This window comes from Misgurnus anguillicaudatus, chromosome 1 (assembly GCF_027580225.2).
Source record: "Misgurnus anguillicaudatus chromosome 1, ASM2758022v2, whole genome shotgun sequence".
NCBI lineage: Eukaryota > Metazoa > Chordata > Actinopteri > Cypriniformes > Cobitidae > Misgurnus > Misgurnus anguillicaudatus.
In genome coordinates this window covers 27,742,066-27,764,149 of record NC_073337.2, presented here as the reverse complement: position 1 = coordinate 27,764,149, position 22,084 = coordinate 27,742,066, and the positions used below count along the sequence as shown (strand labels likewise).

The window sequence follows — 22,084 nt, the reverse complement described above, 5'->3', positions numbered from 1 at the left end:
TTAGTCCTGTTAAACCTCCAGCTTCAAACCACATAATTCATCCACAGTTGCAGGTGTGTGTGTGTGTGTGAATATTTTTGGAGGTTAATGGGGGGGGGGGTTCATATGCTTGTAAGTTTATACGCAGGTGTGTGTGCGCTTCTTCCTGTCTGTTTGTCTTGAATCCGGTGAGAGATGAGTTCATGTCAGGATACAGGTGTGTGTTCGCAGAATGAAGTTAACTTATATTTTTAATGTCTAAATAATGTTTTAATATAAATCTAGATAAAATAGGTTGATGTGATATTCTTGTGCTCTGTGATGTAAATGTAGGTTGAGGTTGTTTGTAATGATCAACATGTTTCTGACTCTTCTGCTTCACTTTAACAGTAAGTCTCATCTCTGAAGAACAGCATTCTGGATATGAAGTTGCTGATGAGCTTCTTTCAGGTTAGAGGACTGAACACAACTTTATGCTTTAGAGGTTTTATAATTTTTAAGATACCCTCATACAATAATATATAATAAGTGCTCATGTTAACATATGACTGCTTGCCAAAGTTTCATATCATCAATACATGAGGTGGTGCTGGTCAACTTCATAAAATCACATGATTTTATTAGCACTTGATTTTGGTCTCATACAAAAGCACATTTTGTATTTTGTTTTCAAACATGTTTTGTGTTGATGTTGAAGAGATGGTGAAAAAAGTCTCAGCCGAATACTATGATGATGTCATCACTGATGGACTAAAAGGTGCACTTTTGTTATTCTGTATTAAGATGAAATATAAGATCTGTACATGAAGAGAAAATATACTTTATATCTCTATGGGTGTGATGACGTGTGTCTCATGTTATTTTTGTTGAAGACACACTTGAGCAGTATGATGATGTCATCACCACAGGACAAAACTCTGATCTTCATAAAGGTGATTTTACTTCATTTCTAGGCTGTTTTTGTAACGTAACATCTATTTAAAGTGACGCTCAGATATAATGTAGGTTTACTGACTCTTTGTCATTCTGATGGGATTTGTTGTGTGTTATGTTTTTGTGGACAAACCAGACAATTATGATGTCATCATCAGTAGACAGAACTTTCAAGGAGTTATAGGTGAGTTACACAACAATTCACACTTATCAGCCCATACACTTACATTTCTTATGTATGACTATTTAACATAATTCATAAAAACTTTAAAAGGTGTAACCACAATGATTCTCAGAAACCCATATACACGTGTACAGTATGTATATATGTGTATTGCATGTCATGTGATTTTATCAGAGGGAGTTCAGGAGGTGTATGACAATGTGAAGAATGATGGTGAAGATGTGACAAACGTCGTGGGTATGTTATTAACCTTTATTTCATTAATAGATGTGCATTACTTATTTAAATGGAATTTGATTTTAATATTAATGCAGTCAACATAGACACATTTAAAAGTGCTTTTGTTTTACACAACAGTCTACGCCGATGTGGTGGAGGAGTCTGTATGACTCAATGACCACAACCACTGCCTCATGAAATCATTTTACAGCTTCAGGAGCTTCAAGGAGTTTTAAGTGATTAAAATTTTGCTACTAAAACTTCTGTGCCTTGTGGTCTTTTTTGTTCTTGGCAAATATTTCTCTACTTAAAATTACTTTGCAAATAAGAATAAATCTTAACAGTCAGTATATTTGGCCTATTATTTTAATGTCATTATTATTAAAGATCATTTTCATCAGATTTTCATTTTCAGAAAATGTAGAATGCTGCTGTAGTTTACGACTAACTTCTAAATATGGTTGGACAAGAGTATAAATTAAATGTCAAAGATCGTCATATTTTACACAAACATCAATAAGGCATTTATTTCTTTAAGTGTATTGCACAATATTTGCAACAAATTTTAGCAATAGAGATAACGAAAAAGATGCAAAGGTTCTAATGAATAAAACCTCACCGCAGTGCTCCCACAACACAGCCGCTTGAGAACCACAATGATGACGTAAGAAATGACTTCAGACATGAATAATCAAAACTAAACATCGATTTGACTCCTCACGTCTTAAATTGCCAAAATATGTCAACAATCAATTAATTCGTTTTACAAACAGGAAATTAACCTATATTATGTTTTAATAAACAGGTATAGTGGTCTTGACGCGCACGTGATGTTTGGAGCGCGTTCATGTGTGAGATCAGAGGAGTGTTGTGTGCGGTTGTTTCAGTCATGACCGCATGGTGGCAGCAGAGGATAAATAACTCAAACTGTGATTAATGCCGCTCATAAATGTTATTTAACCAGTCGTATGTTATTAAAGCAATATCGGTTAAATATGAATGTAATATGGCTCTCTGTCAGAAAGCTTTGGGGCACTTAGATAAAGTGATACTCATCCGAGACTGGTGACGGAGGCAACTCCATGTAACACACATGCAATGATATTGATTATTATTTTATTTGATTATAATTATTATTAAACATTCATTATAAACCTGATGAGTTCATGATTGTAATAAGACCCATGAGATGCAGAAAATATCAGTGGTTGATGATAGTTGAGCCTGCTGAGTCAAACAGGTGAGTTTTAAAATAATAATGAAGAAGGTAAGATTTGTCATAATAATAGGAAACTGAGCTCATGTGTTTTAATCTGGATTTGAGTTTAAACAGTAGTACAACTCTGGGGAAGTTATCACATGACAACATTTACTGATGATTTGATTGTTCTGCCATTTAGTTGACAAATGCAGTATTACAATATTGAATAGCCAGAAATTCTACTGCAGGTATATTTATTGTACTGTAAATGTATTGAATAGTTAATTAATTATTTTTTATTAAGACAGTTGTGTTTATGTCTACATTTTGCAACAATTTATTCTGCATTTATTCATTTATGTACTGACTACTTATTTCATATTAACACAACTTGAAATTAAAATCTCCATAGAATATTTACTCTCACAAAAGCATATATCTTTTTTTGTATATATGTGTGTACAGTATATTAAAGTGTATGAGTGTGTTTGAAGTGATCATATAGTTTCCTGTACCTCTGCACACAACAGGATTTGATGTAAATTTATCTTCAATCTTGCAGGTGTTCGTATCCCCTGAACATGGAGGGAGGAGCGTCGTTCATCAGTGCTGACGTTCTGCTGATATATATGGAGAAAATCTAAAATATCTCTTCTGATTTGTCACTCAAGTTGTTTGATGATTTCCTTTCTTATTTCTAATAAGGTAACAGAGAACGTGATTGGTCTCTCTCTCTCTCTCTCTCTCTCTCTCTCTCTCTCTACATTGACTTTTCATTATTCTCTATCAGTCTGTGTGTACAGTAGAGGATTATGGAGATCTGTCTCACACTCATTTTACTCTCCGCTGTAGTAATGACCATTACTGCTGGTAAGATACAATAAACATACCTCACAATTTAAATACTTTATGCTTATCGTTAATATAAATGTATTTCACATTTTCAGATCTGAATGTGAGGTTGGTGAATGGTGGCAGTCATTGTGCTGGTAGAGTTGAGGTTCTTCATGATGGTCAATGGGGAACAGTGTGTGGTAATGACTGGGATCTGACAGATGCTGCAGTGGTGTGTAAAGAGCTGGACTGTGGAGAGCCTCTAGTTATTGTTCACTTTGGAGAAGGATCAGGAGAGATCTGGATGGATGATGTGGACTGTAGAGGATCAGAGTCCTCACTGAAGAACTGTACATCAAGTGGATGGGGTGTTAATAACTGTTATCATAGTCTTGATATTGGAGTCATCTGCTCAAGTGGGCTTCTAAAATTATTATTCTGTTATTAAATCACACTTGGGCTCAAAATACATTTTATGAATTGATTTTCAATATATTATCAATTCCTAGATGAAGTCACATTGTTTCTATAGGATGCATTTATATCTCTATTTTATGTCTCAGATTTGAATGTGAGGTTGGTGAATGGTGATCGTCCTTGTGCTGGTAGAGTTGAGGTTCTTCATGATGGTCAGTGGGGAACAGTGTGTGGTAATGGTTGGGATCTGACAGATGCTGCAGTGGTATGTAGAGAGCTGGACTGTGGAGATCCTCTGGGTATTTCTCACTTTGGATCAGGATCAGGACCAATCTGGATGGATGATGTGGACTGTAATGGATCAGAATCCACACTGATAAACTGTAGATCGAGAGAGTGGGGTGTTCATGACTGCGATCTTAATACAAATGCTGGAGTTATTTGCTCAAGTGAGCTTGTCTGCATATATCCTGTAATTACACAATTTTATGCTTATAAATGTTAATTTTATCATAAATTAATTTTTGCTTATGTCTTTTTGTTCCTTGTTATATGTGTCAGATTTAAGTGTAAGGTTGGTAAATGCTGAGAGTCCTTGTACTGGCAACGTGGAGGTTCTTCATGGTGGTCTGTGGGTTACATTATGTGGTCGTGTTTGGGATATGAAAGATGCTGCGGTGGTGTGTAGAGAGATGGGCTGTGGAGAGCCTCTGGGTACTGCTCACTTTGGTCAAGGATCAGGACCAATATGGACTGAACGAATGCAATGCAATGGATCAGAGTTGACATTGAAGAACTGTGGATCAAGTGGATTGGCTGTTCAGTATTGTGGTCATGATCATGATGCTGGAGTCATTTGCTCAAGTGAGATTCTCTATCTATTTGGGGTCAAATTATATTTTATAAATTAAAGTTAAAATATCTCAGGTATGTTATCATGACTTTTATATCTCTGTTTCATATGTATTAGAATTGAATGTGAGGTTGGTGAATGGTGGCAGTCCTTGTTCTGGTAGAGTTGAGGTTCTTCATGATGGTCAGTGGGGAACAGTGTGTGATGATGACTGGGATCTGAGAGATGCTGCAGTGGTGTGTAAAAAGGTTAACTGTGGTGAGGCTGTACAGGTGCTATATGGAGCTCACTATGGACCAGGATCAGGACCAATCTGGATGGATGAAGTGGACTGTAATGGATCTGAGTCCACACTGGAAAACTGTAGATCAAGTGAATGGGGGGTTAGTGATTGTACTCATGATAAAGATGTTGGAGTTATCTGCTCAGGTAAGCTTCATAAAGCTATCCTCTTATTACAAACTTGGGGCCAAAAAATGTATGCATTTAAATATTTATGCATATTATAAATATACATTTTCTTGTGTTTTTGTATCCGTTTATATGAATCAGATTTGATTGTGAGGTTGGTGAATGGTAGCAGTCCTTGTGCTGGTAGAGTTGAGGTTCTTCATGGTCGTCAGTGGGGAACAGTGTGTGACTTTAGTTGGGATCTGAAAGAAGCTGCAGTGGTGTGTAGAGAGCTGGGCTGTGGAGAAGCTGTACAGGTGTTACATGGAGCTCACTTTGGAGAAGGATCAGGACAGATCTGGAAGGATTATATGCGATGTGATGGATCAGAGTCCACATTGAAGAACTGTAGATCAAATGAATGGGGTGTTCAATATTGTACTCATATTCGTGATGCTGGAGTCATCTGTTCAGGTGAGCGTTTCTAAATAATTTTGTAATCTGTTGTTGACTAATATTTAATATCTTTCGAATCACATTCTCATGCAATGTACAAATGCAAATACTTTAAATAGTTACGATTACGTTTTTTAAAGTATGCCATATATTTAAATTTTGTTTTATATTTCCTATATGTCCTATAATTTATTTCAATAGTTACAAAGTTTCCAGACTTGTTAATCACATTTCTTTGTGTGATCTTGTTGTTCAATTTATCCATATAATCAGATGACATCAACAATGGATGGTCAAGACTTGTTGCTGGTTCTCATTTGTGCTCTGGGAGAGTTGAGATGGTTCGTGGGAACACCTGGATGTCAGTGTGTGATGCTGTGTTTGATGATCAGGATGCAGAGGTTGTGTGTAGAGAGCTGAACTGTGGGGTTCCTGTACAGCTGCTGGGTGCAGATACTTTTGGTAAAGGAGAGGGGCAGGTGTGGACACAAGAGATTCAATGTAGAGGAGATGAATCTAAAATAAACTTCTGTCCACAACAATCTTCAAACAAGAACAACTGTTTACATGACAATGATGTGGGAGTGATTTGCTCTGGTTGAGTATAAATATTTGATTTCCTCTTTTGATATTTTATATACAAATGATTTAACTAAAATATGTCTATTCTCATGCATCTTATTTCATACTCTGTATATTAACTGATATTTCTATTTTCAGGTTACACAGCACCGAGACTGATGAATGGCTCTGATATCTGCTCTGGTCGAGTTGAGCGTCAGTATTTCAGTAAATGGGGCTCAGTGTGTGATGAGTGCATGAATATGAGAGCTGCCAATGTTCTCTGTAGAGAGCTGAATTGTGGGATTGCTGTGTCTGTTGTGGGAGTGGACTGGTTTGGAGAGGGATCTGGTGAAATCTGGGCTGATGTGTTTGATTGTCAGGGGAATGAAACAAAACTCTCAGAATGTTCAATCTCTTCATGGAGTCGAGCTGAATCCTCTCATAAACAAGATGTTGGAGTCATTTGTTCTAGTGAGTGAACTTCACTCTGTCATTAACATGAAGTTACTGTAGTGTGATCGTAATCAATCTGAAAATGTCAAATCCTTTCTCCAGATTCCTCTCTGTCTCTTCATGATGGTCGAGTGAGGTTGTCTGGAGAGAGAGAGTGTGAGGGTGAGGTGGAAGTTTACATTCATCAGGTTTGGAGGAGAGTTCTGCTGGACTCCTGGAGTCTCACTGAATCCTCTGTGGTCTGCAGACAGCTGGGCTGTGGCTCTGTGCTGAACTTCACTAACTCCTCTTCATCCAGTGATGAACACAGTTATGAGTGTGTGATGGGCTTCCAGTGCTCTGGGACTGAAGATCATCTGAGGAACTGCAGCTCTCCACAAACTCTCAACTGCAGCGCAACACAACAGCTGACAATCACCTGCCAAAGTGAGGATTACAACATCTTAATGTAATTGTAAATGTATTGGTTCAAATGCAGTAACTGTTTCTCTTTCTGTATCTGATCTCAGGTCAGCGGTCCATCAGGTTGGTGGGTTCTGGTACAGATTGTGCAGGAAGGCTGGAGGTTTTTCACAAAGGCTCATGGGGTACAGTGTGTGATGACTTCTGGGATATTAAAGATGCTCATGTGGTGTGCAGACAGCTGCAGTGTGGAGTGGCTCTCAGTAATCAGCCAGTACCAGCCTGGTTTGGTCCTGGTTCTGGACCCATATGGCTGGATGATGTGAACTGTGAGGGGAATGAGACGTCACTGTGGAGCTGCTCTTCACGGGTCTGGGGAGATCATGACTGTAAACACAAGGAGGATGTAGGAGTCGTCTGCTCAGGTAAACTGAAACCTGCAGTGGTCATTGTGGTTAAATGTTTTTGTAATATTTTATAGGTTTTAAATGTTTATTTAACACAACATTTTGGGTATTTAAATGTTACATTTAAAGTACTGACTGTGATTGATATAAGTTGTCTTTTCAATCTAGAGTTTAAAGAGCTCAGGTTAACTGAAGGCTGTGAAGGGAATGTGGAGGTTTTCTACAATGGATCTTGGGGTAATGTTTGCTACAATCAGATGAACAAAGACACAGCGAGTCTGATCTGTCAAGAGCTGAACTGTGGAAAATCTGCCAGTGAACCCAATTATTCAGATGCATTGAGGTCTCAGAATTGGCTAAATAAATTAAAATGTAGATCACACGACTCTAACCTATGGCAGTGTCCATCTTTACCCTGGGGAATAAATGACTGTGGTCACAATGATTCTGTTAAAATCACCTGTTCAGGTAAGAAAGTATTTACCAGATGTAAGATTATTTTTTTATTCATTATTTTATTATGAAATGTATACTGATGTTTCTAAAGATAAAAATGAACTAGCCAGTAGTGGCTGCCGGTGACTCTTCCAAAGGGGTGTGAATTCAAAATGTGTTTGTTACGTAATGTGAACCTATGTACGTCATTTCAAAATATGTGCTTGCAGCACAAGCGTTAAAAGGGTTTATGATAAAAGTGACGCTAACCTTGAAAAAATACTCGCAAGACACTAACACTAAACTTTGATTACACATGAGATTAAGCAAGATTAAGCATTTTATCATAAACCCCTTCAAAATGCTGCAGCAGGCATGTATTTTGACATGACGAGCCACACACATGATGGGTTAAATACATGTTGTGACAAGCTTCAAAAAGAAGTCACCGGCCGGCGATGCTATTCAGATGAATGTCTAAAATTATTATTACATCAGAGATTTAACTGAATATTAGTGCTGTTTTAACATGTTTTAATTTCAGAGAAGGAGACCCCTCAGTCTCCTCAGAGTCGTCTGTCATGTTCTACCTCACCATCACCTTACCAGAGACAATGTTCAAGTATGTTTATATGAAATTATTTATTTGTATTTCACATTTAAAGTTTCAGTGTGTTGTTGTAAATGTTGTTTGATGTGTGTGATGTAGATCATCTTCCTCTCAGACTGAGTGGAGGGAAGGGTTTGTGTTCGGGGAGACTGGAGGTTTATCATAACTCTGTGTGGGGTTCAGTCTGTGATGATCTGTGGGACATCAGAGATGCTCAGGTGGTCTGCAGGCAGCTGGGTTGTGGAGCAGCATTGAGTGTTGATGGGAATGAAGCGTTTGGTGCTGGTGAAGGTGTTGTGTGGATGAACAGAGTCGAGTGCAGAGGGACTGAGATTCACCTGTGGGACTGTCCTCATGTCCTGAAAAATCACACTGAATGCTCACACAAAGAACAAGTTAGACTCATCTGTGTAGGTGAGAGAGAAACACTGAGAGATCAATTCATTATCATTTCAGCAATTTCTTTAATATGTGTGTTTGTTTCTTTATTGACAGATGTTTCTGAGTCCACAACAACATCAGCTTCTCCTTCAGTTTCTCAGACAAACAGGAGATCAGTGACTCCTCCACAAACTCCTCCTCTCTTCAATCCTCCAGTGGTTGTGATTGTACTGGGAGTTTTGCTCTTACTGCTCTTAGTGCCGCTGCTGATACTGATTCAACACAACAGAGAGATGAGGAGAGGTATTTTTCCGGTGCTTGCAGATGGCGATTTAACGTTAGGCAACTTAATATCTTAAAAGAAATAAAACGTGTTGTACGGAATTCTGAATCAAATTGATGGAATTGTGGAATTTGGATAAACGTTTGATCATTCTATATACTCATGTTTACTGAACTCATTCATTTGATTACCGATGTGTAGCCCCTACAGTCTCGTACACAAATTCTTCCCTGTTATAGCAGAGGATAACAAATATTAGCATGTAGTGCTAATCTTCCCTGCCTAAACAGAAGATTACTAATTCTTTATAGTCATTTTAGAGTCAATAATAATACAGAGCAAATTAGAATGAATGTAAAATCTAACAATTTATTAACCAGGTAGGAAAAACATAATTCAGAAGCCAATTTACATTCCAATCCAATTCATATACGAAACAATCAAACGAAAAACCGTTGCATACCTGGTAATGAGATGAAGATCTGGTTACAGATTTCCCAAAGTAAAATAAAAATACTTGATGCTGTGTCAAAGATACAGCATCATGGGGGTTACTTTCTGCGTATAGAAAATCCCGCCTGAATCTTTTAAAAATTTCCTTAAATATCCAGAGAACAAAGCATTGTGATAATGTTATACTGTTTTGATATACAATTTTCCCACCTGCATGTTTGCACAGAATTACAAATATACTAACCCTTGCCAATAATCACACTTGTGATGTATCGTGTAGCAAAGTGACGCTCTTAAACAGGGCCCTATTTATTATTCAGTGTATCATCAGTCATCTGTTGTGAACTTACAGCTCTCTCTAAGAGGAGACACAGGACTCAGACTGAAGCAGTTTATGAAGAGATTGATCACAGACACACAATCAAACAAACACACTGCACTCGGAGAGGTGAGTCTTCATTCGTAATGTTATTTAAGTATGTAAGATTATAACTGTTCAGAAATTCATATACTAGTTGAGGAATGGAGAGACATGAACACACCATCAGTGTCATCTTGTTAAAGGTTTTAGACATCAGTAAAACAGAAAAAGGAAACAGGAGCAAACTGCAGATTTGAATCTATCAGACAGCCGATGTTCGTCTATTATTAGTTCTGTTAAACCTCCGGCTTCAAACTACACAATTCCTCCACAGAGCTGCAGGTGCATCTTTACAGTTATGTGTGCATGCGTGTGCGTGTGTACATCAGTGTATATGTGTGCGTGTGTTGGGGAGGGGGGTTCATATGCATGTACTTTTATGTGCATGTGTGTTTGTTTCTTCCTGTCTATACAGGTTGTGTGTGTTGGTGGTTATTTGAGTAACAGTAAAGGGGTTCATACAGTTCATTTAGTGAAGATGCATTCTCATTATAATTAAGTAATGGGTCAATGTAAGGACATAAGTATATGTATCCACTGATCGAATCTTCTGTTTTTTACTAACACATGTGCTCTGTGATGTCAATGCATTGAGGTTGTTTGTAATGATCAACATGTTTCTCTTCTGCTTCACTTTAACAGGGAGTCTCATCTCTGAAGAACAGCATTCTGGATATGAAAATGAAGATGAACTTTTCTCAGGTTAAAGAGCTGAAGACCTAATTTACACAATTCATTATTAAATATATTAATCATATTGATATATTTATCATATTAAATATGATAATTATGTCCCCACTGACAGTGGCATAAAATGTCAGTAACATTGTGAACCGATCATGCTTCCATTGTTTTAATTGATTTCATTGGACCTCTGTTTTTGCCCTACATTGTGCAGCAGAACAGAAAATCACACCAGGATACTATAATGATGTCATCACTGTTGGACTGTCGGCAGATCGTCAGACAGGTATAGGTTTTTAGCAATAGGGTGAAATATGAGGTAATAAATAATATTTTGTGAAATACGCCTATGTGTTAAGTTAAAAAGTATGGTTTATAGTTTTTTTAGTGTGATGCCATGTTTAAAGTTACATTTGTAGATGACCCTGTGGTGGGCTGTGTGCAAAATTGTCCCATACCCTTCATTCATTATGCTTTACTAATATAGTCCACTTAAACGAGTATGTTTTAAAATAACTTTATAAAATAATTAAAACTGAAAGAGTGAATAAAAACTGTAAGTCTTATATTGAATGTGTAATTTATAAATTAGTGTACTTAATAATGTTCACGGAGGTGATTTCAGATAGCCTTTAATTTTTAAAATGACTTTCTTTTAATCTTAATCTAATTTAGGCTTATGTGTGTTTAATCAAATGTGTGTTCACTGATTATTCTTTATGTTTATATGGTCTTATATTTTATGTGTGTAGCAGACGTACCAGGGAATTATGATGATGTCATCATTGTCAGACAGAACATTCAAGGTATAAATGGTGAGTTGAACTGTAATCACTGCAGTTATGTTTCTGTTGCACATCTACGCTGTCTCAAAAACGAGCCCCATAAACTCGTTTACCACTCCCTACATTATACACAACTGGTCATCCACTTGAACCAGTAAAACAAGCGAGCAATAACGGAGTCCGCTGATATTGCTGCTGGCGCCATCTTGTGGCGAGACGCGGGAAATCATTCGCTGTGGATGGTGGCTGACAGCCTTCTCAATTGAGTGGCACTGAGAACGGTTTAAAGTACAAAATATTTTAGTAATGAACGCATTTATGTGTTTTTTTATTTTGCTTTAAATTAATCACATAATGCAAATTGCCCATGTTATAAATCACTGAGATATCACAGATGCATGTCATGATGCACATTTACTGCATTCTGTTAATGGAAATCATTTAATTAAAAAATTTAGTTAGATGCTCTTTTCAAACACTATCATTGCAGAAGAAAGCTGTTATGTTAAACAATTTTCTTTGTTTTTGTTTGCATTTATGCTTAGAAGAAAAAGTTTACTATTTGTTATGTTTATGGTTTATGCTTGTAGCAGACGTGTCAGAGAATTATGATGATGTCATCATTATCAGACAGAACAGTCAAGGTATAAATGGTGAGTTGAACTTTAATCACTGCAGTTATGTTTCTATTGCTATTGAACAGCAGTTAACCAAAAGACTCCTCATGTTAAGTGTCATTTAGTTTGAGACTTCAGGAGGAATATGATGATGCCAGTAAATAAAGATGTGTAATTTAGTTTATGTTTCTTTATTTATGCTATTAAATGATTTGTTTGATAGCTCTTATCTAGATTTATCACGCTGCTGTGAAATGCTTAATTCTAATTGGTTGGTGAATGTTCTGTGTGCAATTACAACAGTAATGAATATAAATATGTGTTTTTAACAGACTATGAGGATGTGGAGGAGGAGTCAAATTGATCTAACAGCCCCAATGCCTATAAAATCATAAGTGTCTGAACAAAGGAGCTTATGGGACCTTTATTATTGCTATTAAATCATTATTGACGTCAGATGATCTATTAATGCAGAATTATATGCAAAGAAAATTATAATATATTTTAATCCTTACTATATCAGCTTATCATTTATTATGTAACTTACCCGGGTAAGTTTAGGAGTAAGTAAGCGGATAACCTCTCTTTTTGGTACCAAAAATGGAGGTAACTTTCGGGTTATGTTAGTAACCATAGCAAATGACTCTCTGAGTATAACCTGCTCCGGAGCATGTACGCATATATTTTGCATAATATTATAATGTTAAAGCATTTATTATATTACATTTACAGTCACAAATATTTATTGCTGTCTATTTCTGTCTTAGAAAATGTATGTTTTCTTTTTAAAAATAAAATACTTTTTTAATTAAATGGATTGATATTTGTGATTGGACTATACATATACATTTAATTATGTCCATTATTAACATATTTAAATATCAGTGAAATTATGAAACGCAACTCAATCAGTTAATTAATGTTAACAATAAAGTTAATTTCCATATCAATTCTTTTAATTCATAAATAAACTCATTATTCTCTTTTACTTGATCATTTATAAATTAATCTCAATTTATAATAAATGTGAGCACAAATACATTGTCTTTATTGAGCCAGAAATCTTAAAGGGGTCATATTATGAGATTTTTTAAGATGTAAAATAAGTCTTTGATGTCCCCAGAGTGCATATGTGAAGTTTTATCTCAAAATACCCCAAAGATAATGAATTATAACATGTTAAAATTGCCACTTTGTAGGCCTGAGCAAAAATTTGCCATTTTGGGTGTGTCCTTTAAAATGCAAATGAGCTGATGAAATAAAAACACTGGTCACAATGATGGTGCACTAAATGACAGTGCCGTGGTTGGATAGTGCAGATTAAGGGGCACTGTATTATTATAAATGGGTCGATGTGCAGTCAATGGGGCGGGGCGTTCAGGCTGGGCCCCGCCCCATCGTCCAGGCTGCATCCTGGAGTTACCTGATTAGCTTACCAAAACAAAGTTATTGGGTTGTTCTTTTTCAAAATTTTAGGTTGAAAGAAGCACTAGGGGACCCAATTAAAGCACTTAAACATGGAAAAGTCTGATTTTTATGCTATGACCCCTTTAACATATGTGACAATGAGGCAATGTAGTAAATGGGTATAACAGATAGAAACACATGATGCCAGTCCTGTGCTAAATAATAAGGGACAGAAGTTACCCCTGCCTGCAGTCTCTGATAGTCATGTGCTTTTAACCTGACCCACAGACCGACACAGATGAAGCACAGACTTCATTAGGTGACACCCACTGAAACACAGACATGGCAGGGTGGTCAGAGATTTCCTATTATCAATCAGGTACATAATGAAATGGAATTATAAATATACAGTACTGCGCAAAAGTCTTAGGGCACCATGCTACCATTAGATTTGTTGTTTTTGCAATTGTATAGTGATCATATATAATTATTTCTCAGTCTCTTTATTACAATACAACCAGGAAAGGTGTAAAAACAGTATAAAAGTATAAGCTGAAGTGTGAAGTATTTAGGGTAAACTCCCCTTCCATTTGATCAATAGCAGGTAACTGTAGGATCTCTTAAACCTAAATGAAATTAAATTCTAATTCTAATTGAATGACTTCAGGACTTCAGTCTTTTCAAAAAAGCTCAAGATGTGTTTCGTGCCAAGAGAGATCACACTAAATACTGACTGATGCCTGAAGAAGACATTTAGTCCTGAAAATTGTTTTGTTTTTCATTTTGTGTTCATATTTACTGTATTTTATTTATATTGGACTTGATTAAATAGGATAAAATTGGTTTTCTCTGTAAGGTTTATCTGCACCTTTCAGATTGTGTTGTGATTTTTGCTTCATGACATGAATGAGTTTGGTCAGCAGAGATGTCAGGTGTTGTGTTTGAGTTTCTCAAAAGAAGATCTCAATGTCATGATCTCTTCTTCCTCTTCATCCACTGCTCTTCCTTTCCATCTTTTTGTCCTGTTCTTCTTTATGCAATCGTTTCATTTCAGTCAGGTAAAGACGTTTCAGAAGCTCAGTATTTTCCTCTTATTACACTGTTGACTGTTAGTATGTCAGCAGTACAATAAGCATCTATTTATGCGTACAAAAGGATGGAGGCGGAGACTAATTTGCATACTCATAGATCCGTGTACTAAATGAGGGAATTATATTCAAACAGTTTTAAAGCATGTAGAAATTACTGTCACAGGAAAAACTTTTACTATTATGATGCTTAAAGATGAGCTTTAAGTGATCAAATTAACAGCTGGGAGACTTTAACACAAAACAATCTTCATACCATCAGAAACATTATATGATGGATGGCCAAACACACACATTATATACTCATATAGTTATTTGCATTTACTTTTTACAGAACTATGTAACATTACCGAAATTTTGCTCTCAAAAGAACAACAACATCGAGAGCCGATTGCATCAGACATTAATAATCAAAACTGAAAACCGTTTTAATTATCAAAAATAAATTAACAGCCACAGACTTAGCTTATATCCACACATATGTAACTCTGTTCTTGCCCTGAAATAAACATTTAAACACACATTGCGCGGCGTGTGTTGCTTGAAGGCTTTCATGTGTTAGATCAGAGGTTTGTTGTTGTTTCAGTCTTGACCGCATGGTGGCAGTATAGAGGATGAATCAGTCGCTCACTGTGATGAATGCTGCTTATAAATGCTAGGAGGTCTAGTTATTGTCAGTATTATAATTAATCGTATATTGCTGCTAGAATAAGAAAACATTTAATTTGTGTCACGAGGTCACAGTCTGTCTGCTCCTAAATTCTGTTTGTAGATGAAGTTAATGATGCTCAATCTGAAACTGGTGACTGGAGACATGGAGCTGCATGTAACATAGACGCACTGATCATGTTGATATAATATTATTACACATTAATTATTAACCTGATGAGTTTATGAATTGTAAGAAGTCCCACGAGACGCAGGAAATATTAGAAGTTCAAGAGAGTTTGACCAAATGTAAGAGTCAAACAGGTAAAAGTTTAAAAAAAAATTAAATAAAGGTAAGTGAGTTGAGATGTGTTGTGGGAAATATCCTGTGTTTTTATCTTGATTTAAAAAAAATAAGTATAAACAGTGAGTATGAGGAAGATGTGTAATATGTATTTATTTAATATTTTTTTTAAAGTTACAGAGCTTGATGCTTGATATGTAATTTGAAAGTACATATAAAGTGCATATGTGTGTGTGAGAGATTGTTTAAAGTGATCATAAAGTTTCCTGTACATCTGCACACAACAGGATTTGATGCTGAATAGATACTGAAGTGTTTCATTTATTTGATGTAAATTTATCTTCACTCTTGCAGGTGTTTGTCTCCTCTGAACATGGAGGGAGGAGCGTCGTTCATCAGCGCTGACGATCTGCTGATATATATGGAGAAAATCAAAAATATCTCTTCTGATTTGTTACTCAAGTTGTTTGATGATTTCCTTTCTTATTTCTAATAAGGTAACAGAGAGCGTCATTGGTCTCTCTCTCTCTCTCTCTCTCTCTTTACATTGACTTCTCATTATTATCTATCAGTCTGTGTGTACAGTAGAGGATTATGGAGATCTGTCTCACACTCATTTTACTATCATCTGTAGTAATGACCATTACTGCTGGTAAGTTATATTATCAATTAAAATAAAAAATATTTATACTTAACATTAATACGTATCAATATAGTTAATGCTTTTTGGTTCTTTTTTGTGTTTCAGATCTGAAGGTGAGGTTGGTGAATGGTGGCAGTCGTTGTTCTGGTAGAGTTGAGGTTCTTCATGATGGTCAATGGGGAACAGTGTGTAGTTATGGTTGGGATGTGACAGATGCTGCAGTGGTGTGTAGAGAGGTGAACTGTGGAGAGGCTGTACAGGCACCATATAATGCTTACTTTGGAGAAGGATCAGGACCAATCACAATGGCTTATGTGGAGTGTAGTGGATCAGAGGCCTCACTGAAGGACTGTGGATCAGACGACCAGTTTATTCAGCGCTGTTCTCATTCTTATGATGCTGGTGTGATCTGCTCAGGTGAGCTTCTCTAAATATTTTCCTGTTTATTCATGACTAATAACAACATCATTCTGTCACAGGACACACCAATGAAAATACTTGATTATATTCCGGTTTAGTTTTTTGTCCTCTGAATTCAAAATACAAAATTTTTGCCAACATTTCATTTAAATCTATACAATAAATTGGCAGTCAAAATATCATCCAAAATCATTTATTTCATGTATGAGAGTGACTTCACTATAATGTGTTAAGAAACCTTCATAAATCTTTCTTATTTTTCATTTATTTTCATTAAGAACACATCAACAAGTTTCCAGACTTGTTATTGAAGATTAGTTGTCTTCTGGAAGGATCTTTCAGTCTCTGATATTATCTTAACAAATCCAGTTATAATCTTCTGCTCACTTTGTCCATATAATCAGAAATCATAAACTATGGAAGGTTTACAAGACTTGTTGATGGACCTCATCTGTGTTCTGGGAGAGTTGAGCTGCTTCGTGGGAACATCTGGATATCAGTGTGTGATGCTGTGTTTGATGATCAGGATGCAGAGGTTGTGTGTAGAGAGCTGAATTGTGGGGTTCCTGTACAGCTGCTGGGTGCAGATACTTTTGGTAAAGGAGAGGAGCAGGTGTGGACACAAGAGATTCAATGTAGAGGAAATGAATCTCAAATATACTTCTGTCCACATCAATCTTCAAACAAGAACAACTGTTCCCATGATAATGATGTGGGACTGATTTGCTCTGGTTGAGTATAAATATTTAACTTTCGTTTAAAATCACATAAAAAAATCAACATTTCAATTTCATGTTCTTTATACAAGCTAATATTTCTCTGTTCAGCTTACACAGAGATCAGACTGATGAATGGCTCTGATATCTGCTCTGGTCGAGTTGAGCGTCAGTATTTCAGTAAATGGGGCTCAGTGTGTGATGAGTGCATGAATATGAGAGCTGCCAATGTTCTCTGTAGAGAGCTGAATTGTGGGATTGCTGTGTCTGTTGTGGGAGTGGACTGGTTTGGAGAGGGATCTGGTGAAATCTGGGCTGATGTGTTTGATTGTCAGGGGAATGAAACAAAACTCTCAGAATGTTCAATCTCTTCATGGAGTCGAGCTGAATCCTCTCATAAACAAGATGTTGGAGTCATTTGTTCTAGTGAGTGAACTTCACTCTGTCATTAACATGAAGTTACTGTAGTGTGATCGTAATCAATCTGAAAATGTCAAATCCTTTCTCCAGATTCCTCTCTGTCTCTTCATGATGGTCGAGTGAGGTTGTCTGGAGAGAGAGAGTGTGAGGGTGAGGTGGAAGTTTACATTCATCAGGTTTGGAGGAGAGTTCTGCTGGACTCCTGGAGTCTCACTGAATCCTCTGTGGTCTGCAGACAGCTGGGCTGTGGCTCTGTGCTGAACTTCACTAACTCCTCTTCATCCAGTGATGAACACAGTTATGAGTGTGTGATGGGCTTCCAGTGCTCTGGGACTGAAGATCATCTGAGGAACTGCAGATCTCCACAAACTCTCAACTGCAGCACAACACAACAGCTGGCAATCACCTGCCAAAGTGAGGATTACAACATCTTAATGTAATTGTAAATGCATTGGTTCAAATGCAGTAACTGTTTCTCTTTCTGTATCTGATCTCAGGTCAGCGGTCCATCAGGTTGGTGGGTTCTGGTGGAGATTGTGCAGGAAGGCTGGAGGTTTTTCACAAAGGCTCATGGGGTACAGTGTGTGATGACTTCTGGGATATTAAAGATGCTCATGTGGTGTGCAGACAGCTGCAGTGTGGAGTGGCTCTCAGTAATCAGCCAGTACCAGCCTGGTTTGGTCCTGGTTCTGGACCCATATGGCTGGATGATGTGAACTGTGAGGGGAATGAGACGTCACTGTGGAGCTGCTCTTCACGGGTCTGGGGAGATCATGACTGTAAACACAAGGAAGATGTAGGAGTCGTGTGCTCAGGTAAACAGTGCACTGCACCATACTAAGTAAATATATAAAGAAAATTAATAAAAAATGTATTTAAATATGGTTTCAGCATTTCTATAGCCCACACATTTCATAAGATATATCAATTATGAAATATTTATTGTTTAATTTAAAGCACTGACTGTGATTGATGTAACTTGTTTTTTCAATCTAGAGTTTAAAGAGCTCAGGTTAACTGAAGGCTGTAAAGGGAATGTGGAGGTTTTCTACAATGGATCCTGGGGTAATGTTTGCTGGAATCAGATGGACAGAGACACAGCGAGTCTGATCTGTCAAGAGCTGAACTGTGGAAAATCTGTTGGTGAACTCATTTATTCAGATGGACTGAGGTCTTACAGTTGGTTGGATTACTTAAAATGTCGATCACATGACTCCACTTTATGGCAGTGTCCATCTTCACCCTGGGGACAGAATCACTGTAATGAAGATGAAGTGGCAAAAATTTTCTGCTGGGATAAAACAATTAATTCCTCTACCAATGAAGAAGGTATTCCGTAGGACTATTTGTATATATTTATGCTATTTTGTGTTTAAAGGAAGAGTTTATACAAAAACTAAAATTTGTAATATTGAATTTAACAATGTTTGAGAATCAATACAATGGCAAGAAAAGTATGTGAACCCGTTGGAATAAACTCATAATATTCATCATTCCTAGTCCAAGGCGTTTACAGCTTTGAGTTGAACATCACATTGTCATCTTAAAATAATTACGATATTGTCAGACAATGAAAACAGAAGATCCCAGTGCGGATAACAGAAAGTTTATTTAAATAATAGTGTATGCAAAATGACAATCACACGTCTGGGCACAAAGCCACACCAAGGCAGATGGCTGAAGGCGGGGAGCACACACAGGCACTGGGGCGATAAACCACACGCGTTCGGGCTCCGGCCAGACAAATAAACGGTGGGAGAGAGTATCTATGGCACAATAATCCACTACACACAAGGAGATTCGTAGTCAACCCGGCAACAGGCACCCGAGGCAGATGGTAAGGAGAGATCCTGCGGCGGGCAGAGAGAGAGAGAGCGTTAGTGGTGCTGACGGGGAAGCTGGACAGCTCCAGCGATGAAGGACTCTCCTACTGGACAGCGGCAATGCCGCGACAAGCGTCCGCTGCTGCAGATATTAAATAGCAGACTATAAAGCAGGCAGAAGGTATAAGCAGTCCGTAACTGACAGATGAAAACAGTCCAGAGAGCCGTCGGTGTAAACAAAGTCTCAGCAAATTCCTGGACAGCAGAAAGCACAGATTAGGGAAGGAGTAATTAAATCCACAAACTAGAAACAGACACAAGACAGGACTAGAAACTAGCGTAGCTAGTAATGGCGAGAACATACACTGACGAACTTGCAAAAAACCAACAAACACACAGGGATTAAATACTAAATCGATTGGCCATCAAATGAACTGCAGGTGAGGAACGCAGGTGAAGAAGATGACACTAATGACACCCGTGACAGAGACGCGCACGTGTGAAACTGTCAACACAGAAACATAAACAGAGAAACAAAAATACAGCAGTCAATAAAACCAAAGTCATGATAGGACCCCCCCCCACGACCGCCCCCAGGCGGTCCATGGGAGGGCTCACCTCATCGCCGACGGAAGTCCACAATCAGGTCAGGGTCCAAGATGTCCCGGGCCGGTACCCAACACCTCTCCTCCGGACCATAGCCCTCCCAATCCACTAAATACTGAAAACCCCTGCCCCGCAGACGCACATCTAAAAGGGATTTAACAGTAAAAACTGGGGCACCGTCCAGAAGCTGCGGGGTGGGAGGGGTGGGAGCAGAAGGGACAGGGTTAAGGGGAGAAAAAAAAAACAGGCTTCAGTTTAGACACATGAAAAACTGGATGAACCCGACCGAGAGCAGGAGGCAATCTGAGCTTGACCGTCACCGGGTTAATAACCTTTTCAATACTGTATGGCCCAAGGAAGCGAGGTGCCAGCTTGCGAGATGGCCTTCGGAGAGACAGATCCTTGGAAGAAAGCCATACTTTCTGCCCACAGATAAAACGGGGCGCGAGTCTACGGTGACGATCAGCCGCGGCTTTGGTTCGTCTGGAGGTCTTGAGTAATGTATTTCTAGCCCTCCTCCAGGTGCGTCTGCAACGTCGAACGAAAGCTAGCGCAGACGGGACCACCGCATCGGGTTCTTGATCTGGGAAAAGAGGGGGCTGAAACCCCATGGAAGCCTCAAACGGAGACATCTTATGGGATGAAACAGGAAGAGAGTTATGTGCATATTCTACCCAGGGTAACTGTTGGCACCAAGAGCTTGGATATTGAGACAGCGGAGCGCACGACCAAGATCCTGGTTAGCCCGTTCGCATTGGCCGTTGGTCTGTGGGTGATAACCTGAAGACAAGCTGGCTGTGGAGCCGATCTGTCTACAGAACTCTTGCCAAAAACGGGAGATAAATTGAGGACCCCTATCAGAAACTACGTCAGAAGGCAGACCATGTAAGCGAAAGACGTGTTCTATCATAATCTGAGCTGTTTCCTTGGCAGAAGGGAGCTTGGGCAGAGGGACAAAATGCGCTGCTTTAGAGAAGCGATCGACAATGGTCAAAATTACAGTGTTACTTCTAGAACTGGGTAAATTGGTAACAAAATCAATGGCTATGTGAGACCAGGGACGGGAAGGGACAGATAAGGGCTTAAGCAGACCTACTGGGGCTTGATGAGAAGCCTTATTGCAAGCACAAACCTGACAGGCTAACACAAACTGTCTGACATCGGAGCCCATGGAGGGCCACCAAAATCGCTGACGGACGGCAGCCAGCGATCTCCGAACCCCGGGATGACAAACTAACTTGGATTCGTGACCCCACCGGATGACCTCGGAACGGAGCGATTTTGGAACCCAAAGCAGACCCGCTGGGCACCCCTCTGGCACTTCCCCCTCCCGTCCGGCCTCCCTCACCCGCTGTTCGATGCCCCAACATAGAGCACCCACCACTCGCCCTTCTGGGATAATGGTTTAGTCTCTGACAGAATCGGAAACATCGAACAAGCGAGAGAGAGCATCGGGTTTAGTGTTCTTTGACCCAGGCCGGTACGAGAGGATGAAGTTAAATCGGTCAAAGAAAAGTGCCCAGTGAGCCTGGCAAGATGTTAACCTTCTGGCTGAACGGATATATTCTTAATTCTTGTGATCCGTCCAGACCAGAAAGGGTTCCGAGGTCCCCTCCAACCAGTGACGCCACTCAACCAAAGCCAATCTGACGGCCAGCAGCTCCCGATTACCTATGTCATAGTTCCGTTCCGCTGGGTTAAGCCGGTGTGAGAAGAAAGCGCAAGGATGCACCTTGCCATCCTTACGTGATCACTGAGACAGAACGGCACCAACCCCGACATGTGAAGCATCCACCTCAACAATGAACTGGAAGGTAGGATCTGGAATAGAAAGAACAGGAGCAGTGATAAACCGGGACTTTAAATTATCAAAGGCTTCCTGAGCCTCCTTACCCCAGACAAACCTCTCCTTAGTGGAGGTGAGAGCCGTAAGGGGTTGAGCAATCCGACCAAAGTTTCTAATGAATCGCCGGTAAAAATTGGCGAACCCTAAGAAACGCAGTAATGCTTTACGAGAGTCGGGGACAGGCCACTTAGCCACCATTCTG

At 38.6% G+C, this 22,084-nt stretch overlaps 2 protein-coding genes and 2 long non-coding RNA genes across 5 annotated transcripts in view; 3 read left to right on the top strand and 1 right to left on the bottom strand.

Annotated features, from left to right (window-relative positions):
• LOC129432124 (scavenger receptor cysteine-rich type 1 protein M130-like) overlaps positions 1 to 434 on the top strand; it is a 30,964-nt gene extending 30,530 nt beyond the window's left edge. The window contains exon 21 of the mRNA XM_073870106.1: positions 370 to 434. Coding sequence (XP_073726207.1) covers positions 370 to 434 — 65 coding nt within the window. The remainder of the gene's footprint in view (positions 1 to 369) is intronic.
• Positions 1 to 22,084, bottom strand: part of LOC141364967 (uncharacterized) — a 224,146-nt gene that overhangs the window by 144,311 nt on the left and 57,751 nt on the right. The gene's annotated exons all lie outside the window — the stretch shown is intronic.
• Positions 3,290 to 22,084, top strand: part of LOC129432119 (scavenger receptor cysteine-rich type 1 protein M130-like) — a 29,339-nt gene continuing 10,544 nt past the window's right edge. Inside the window, exons 1-18 of the mRNA XM_073869118.1 lie at positions 3,290 to 3,386; positions 3,464 to 3,766; positions 3,914 to 4,216; positions 4,329 to 4,631; positions 4,738 to 5,049; positions 5,173 to 5,484; positions 5,740 to 6,063; positions 6,187 to 6,501; positions 6,586 to 6,909; positions 6,993 to 7,355; positions 8,323 to 8,349; positions 8,437 to 8,745; positions 16,157 to 16,472; positions 16,895 to 17,202; positions 17,299 to 17,613; positions 17,698 to 18,021; positions 18,105 to 18,422; positions 18,604 to 18,936. Of these exons, the coding sequence (XP_073725219.1) occupies positions 3,329 to 3,386; positions 3,464 to 3,766; positions 3,914 to 4,216; positions 4,329 to 4,631; positions 4,738 to 5,049; positions 5,173 to 5,484; positions 5,740 to 6,063; positions 6,187 to 6,501; positions 6,586 to 6,909; positions 6,993 to 7,355; positions 8,323 to 8,349; positions 8,437 to 8,745; positions 16,157 to 16,472; positions 16,895 to 17,202; positions 17,299 to 17,613; positions 17,698 to 18,021; positions 18,105 to 18,422; positions 18,604 to 18,936 (5,167 nt within the window). The 5' untranslated portion in view covers positions 3,290 to 3,328. The remainder of the gene's footprint in view (positions 3,387 to 3,463; positions 3,767 to 3,913; positions 4,217 to 4,328; positions 4,632 to 4,737; positions 5,050 to 5,172; positions 5,485 to 5,739; positions 6,064 to 6,186; positions 6,502 to 6,585; positions 6,910 to 6,992; positions 7,356 to 8,322; positions 8,350 to 8,436; positions 8,746 to 16,156; positions 16,473 to 16,894; positions 17,203 to 17,298; positions 17,614 to 17,697; positions 18,022 to 18,104; positions 18,423 to 18,603; positions 18,937 to 22,084) is intronic.
• On the top strand, positions 10,504 to 12,774 carry LOC129432461 (uncharacterized). 2 transcript variants are annotated; one of them, XR_012370317.1, is made up of 4 exons: positions 10,504 to 10,577; positions 10,777 to 11,374; positions 11,935 to 11,997; positions 12,294 to 12,774. It is a non-coding gene; the product is annotated as an uncharacterized lncRNA (long non-coding RNA). The 2 variants fall into 2 exon arrangements; XR_012370316.1 differs by having other exon boundaries at positions 10,774 to 11,374.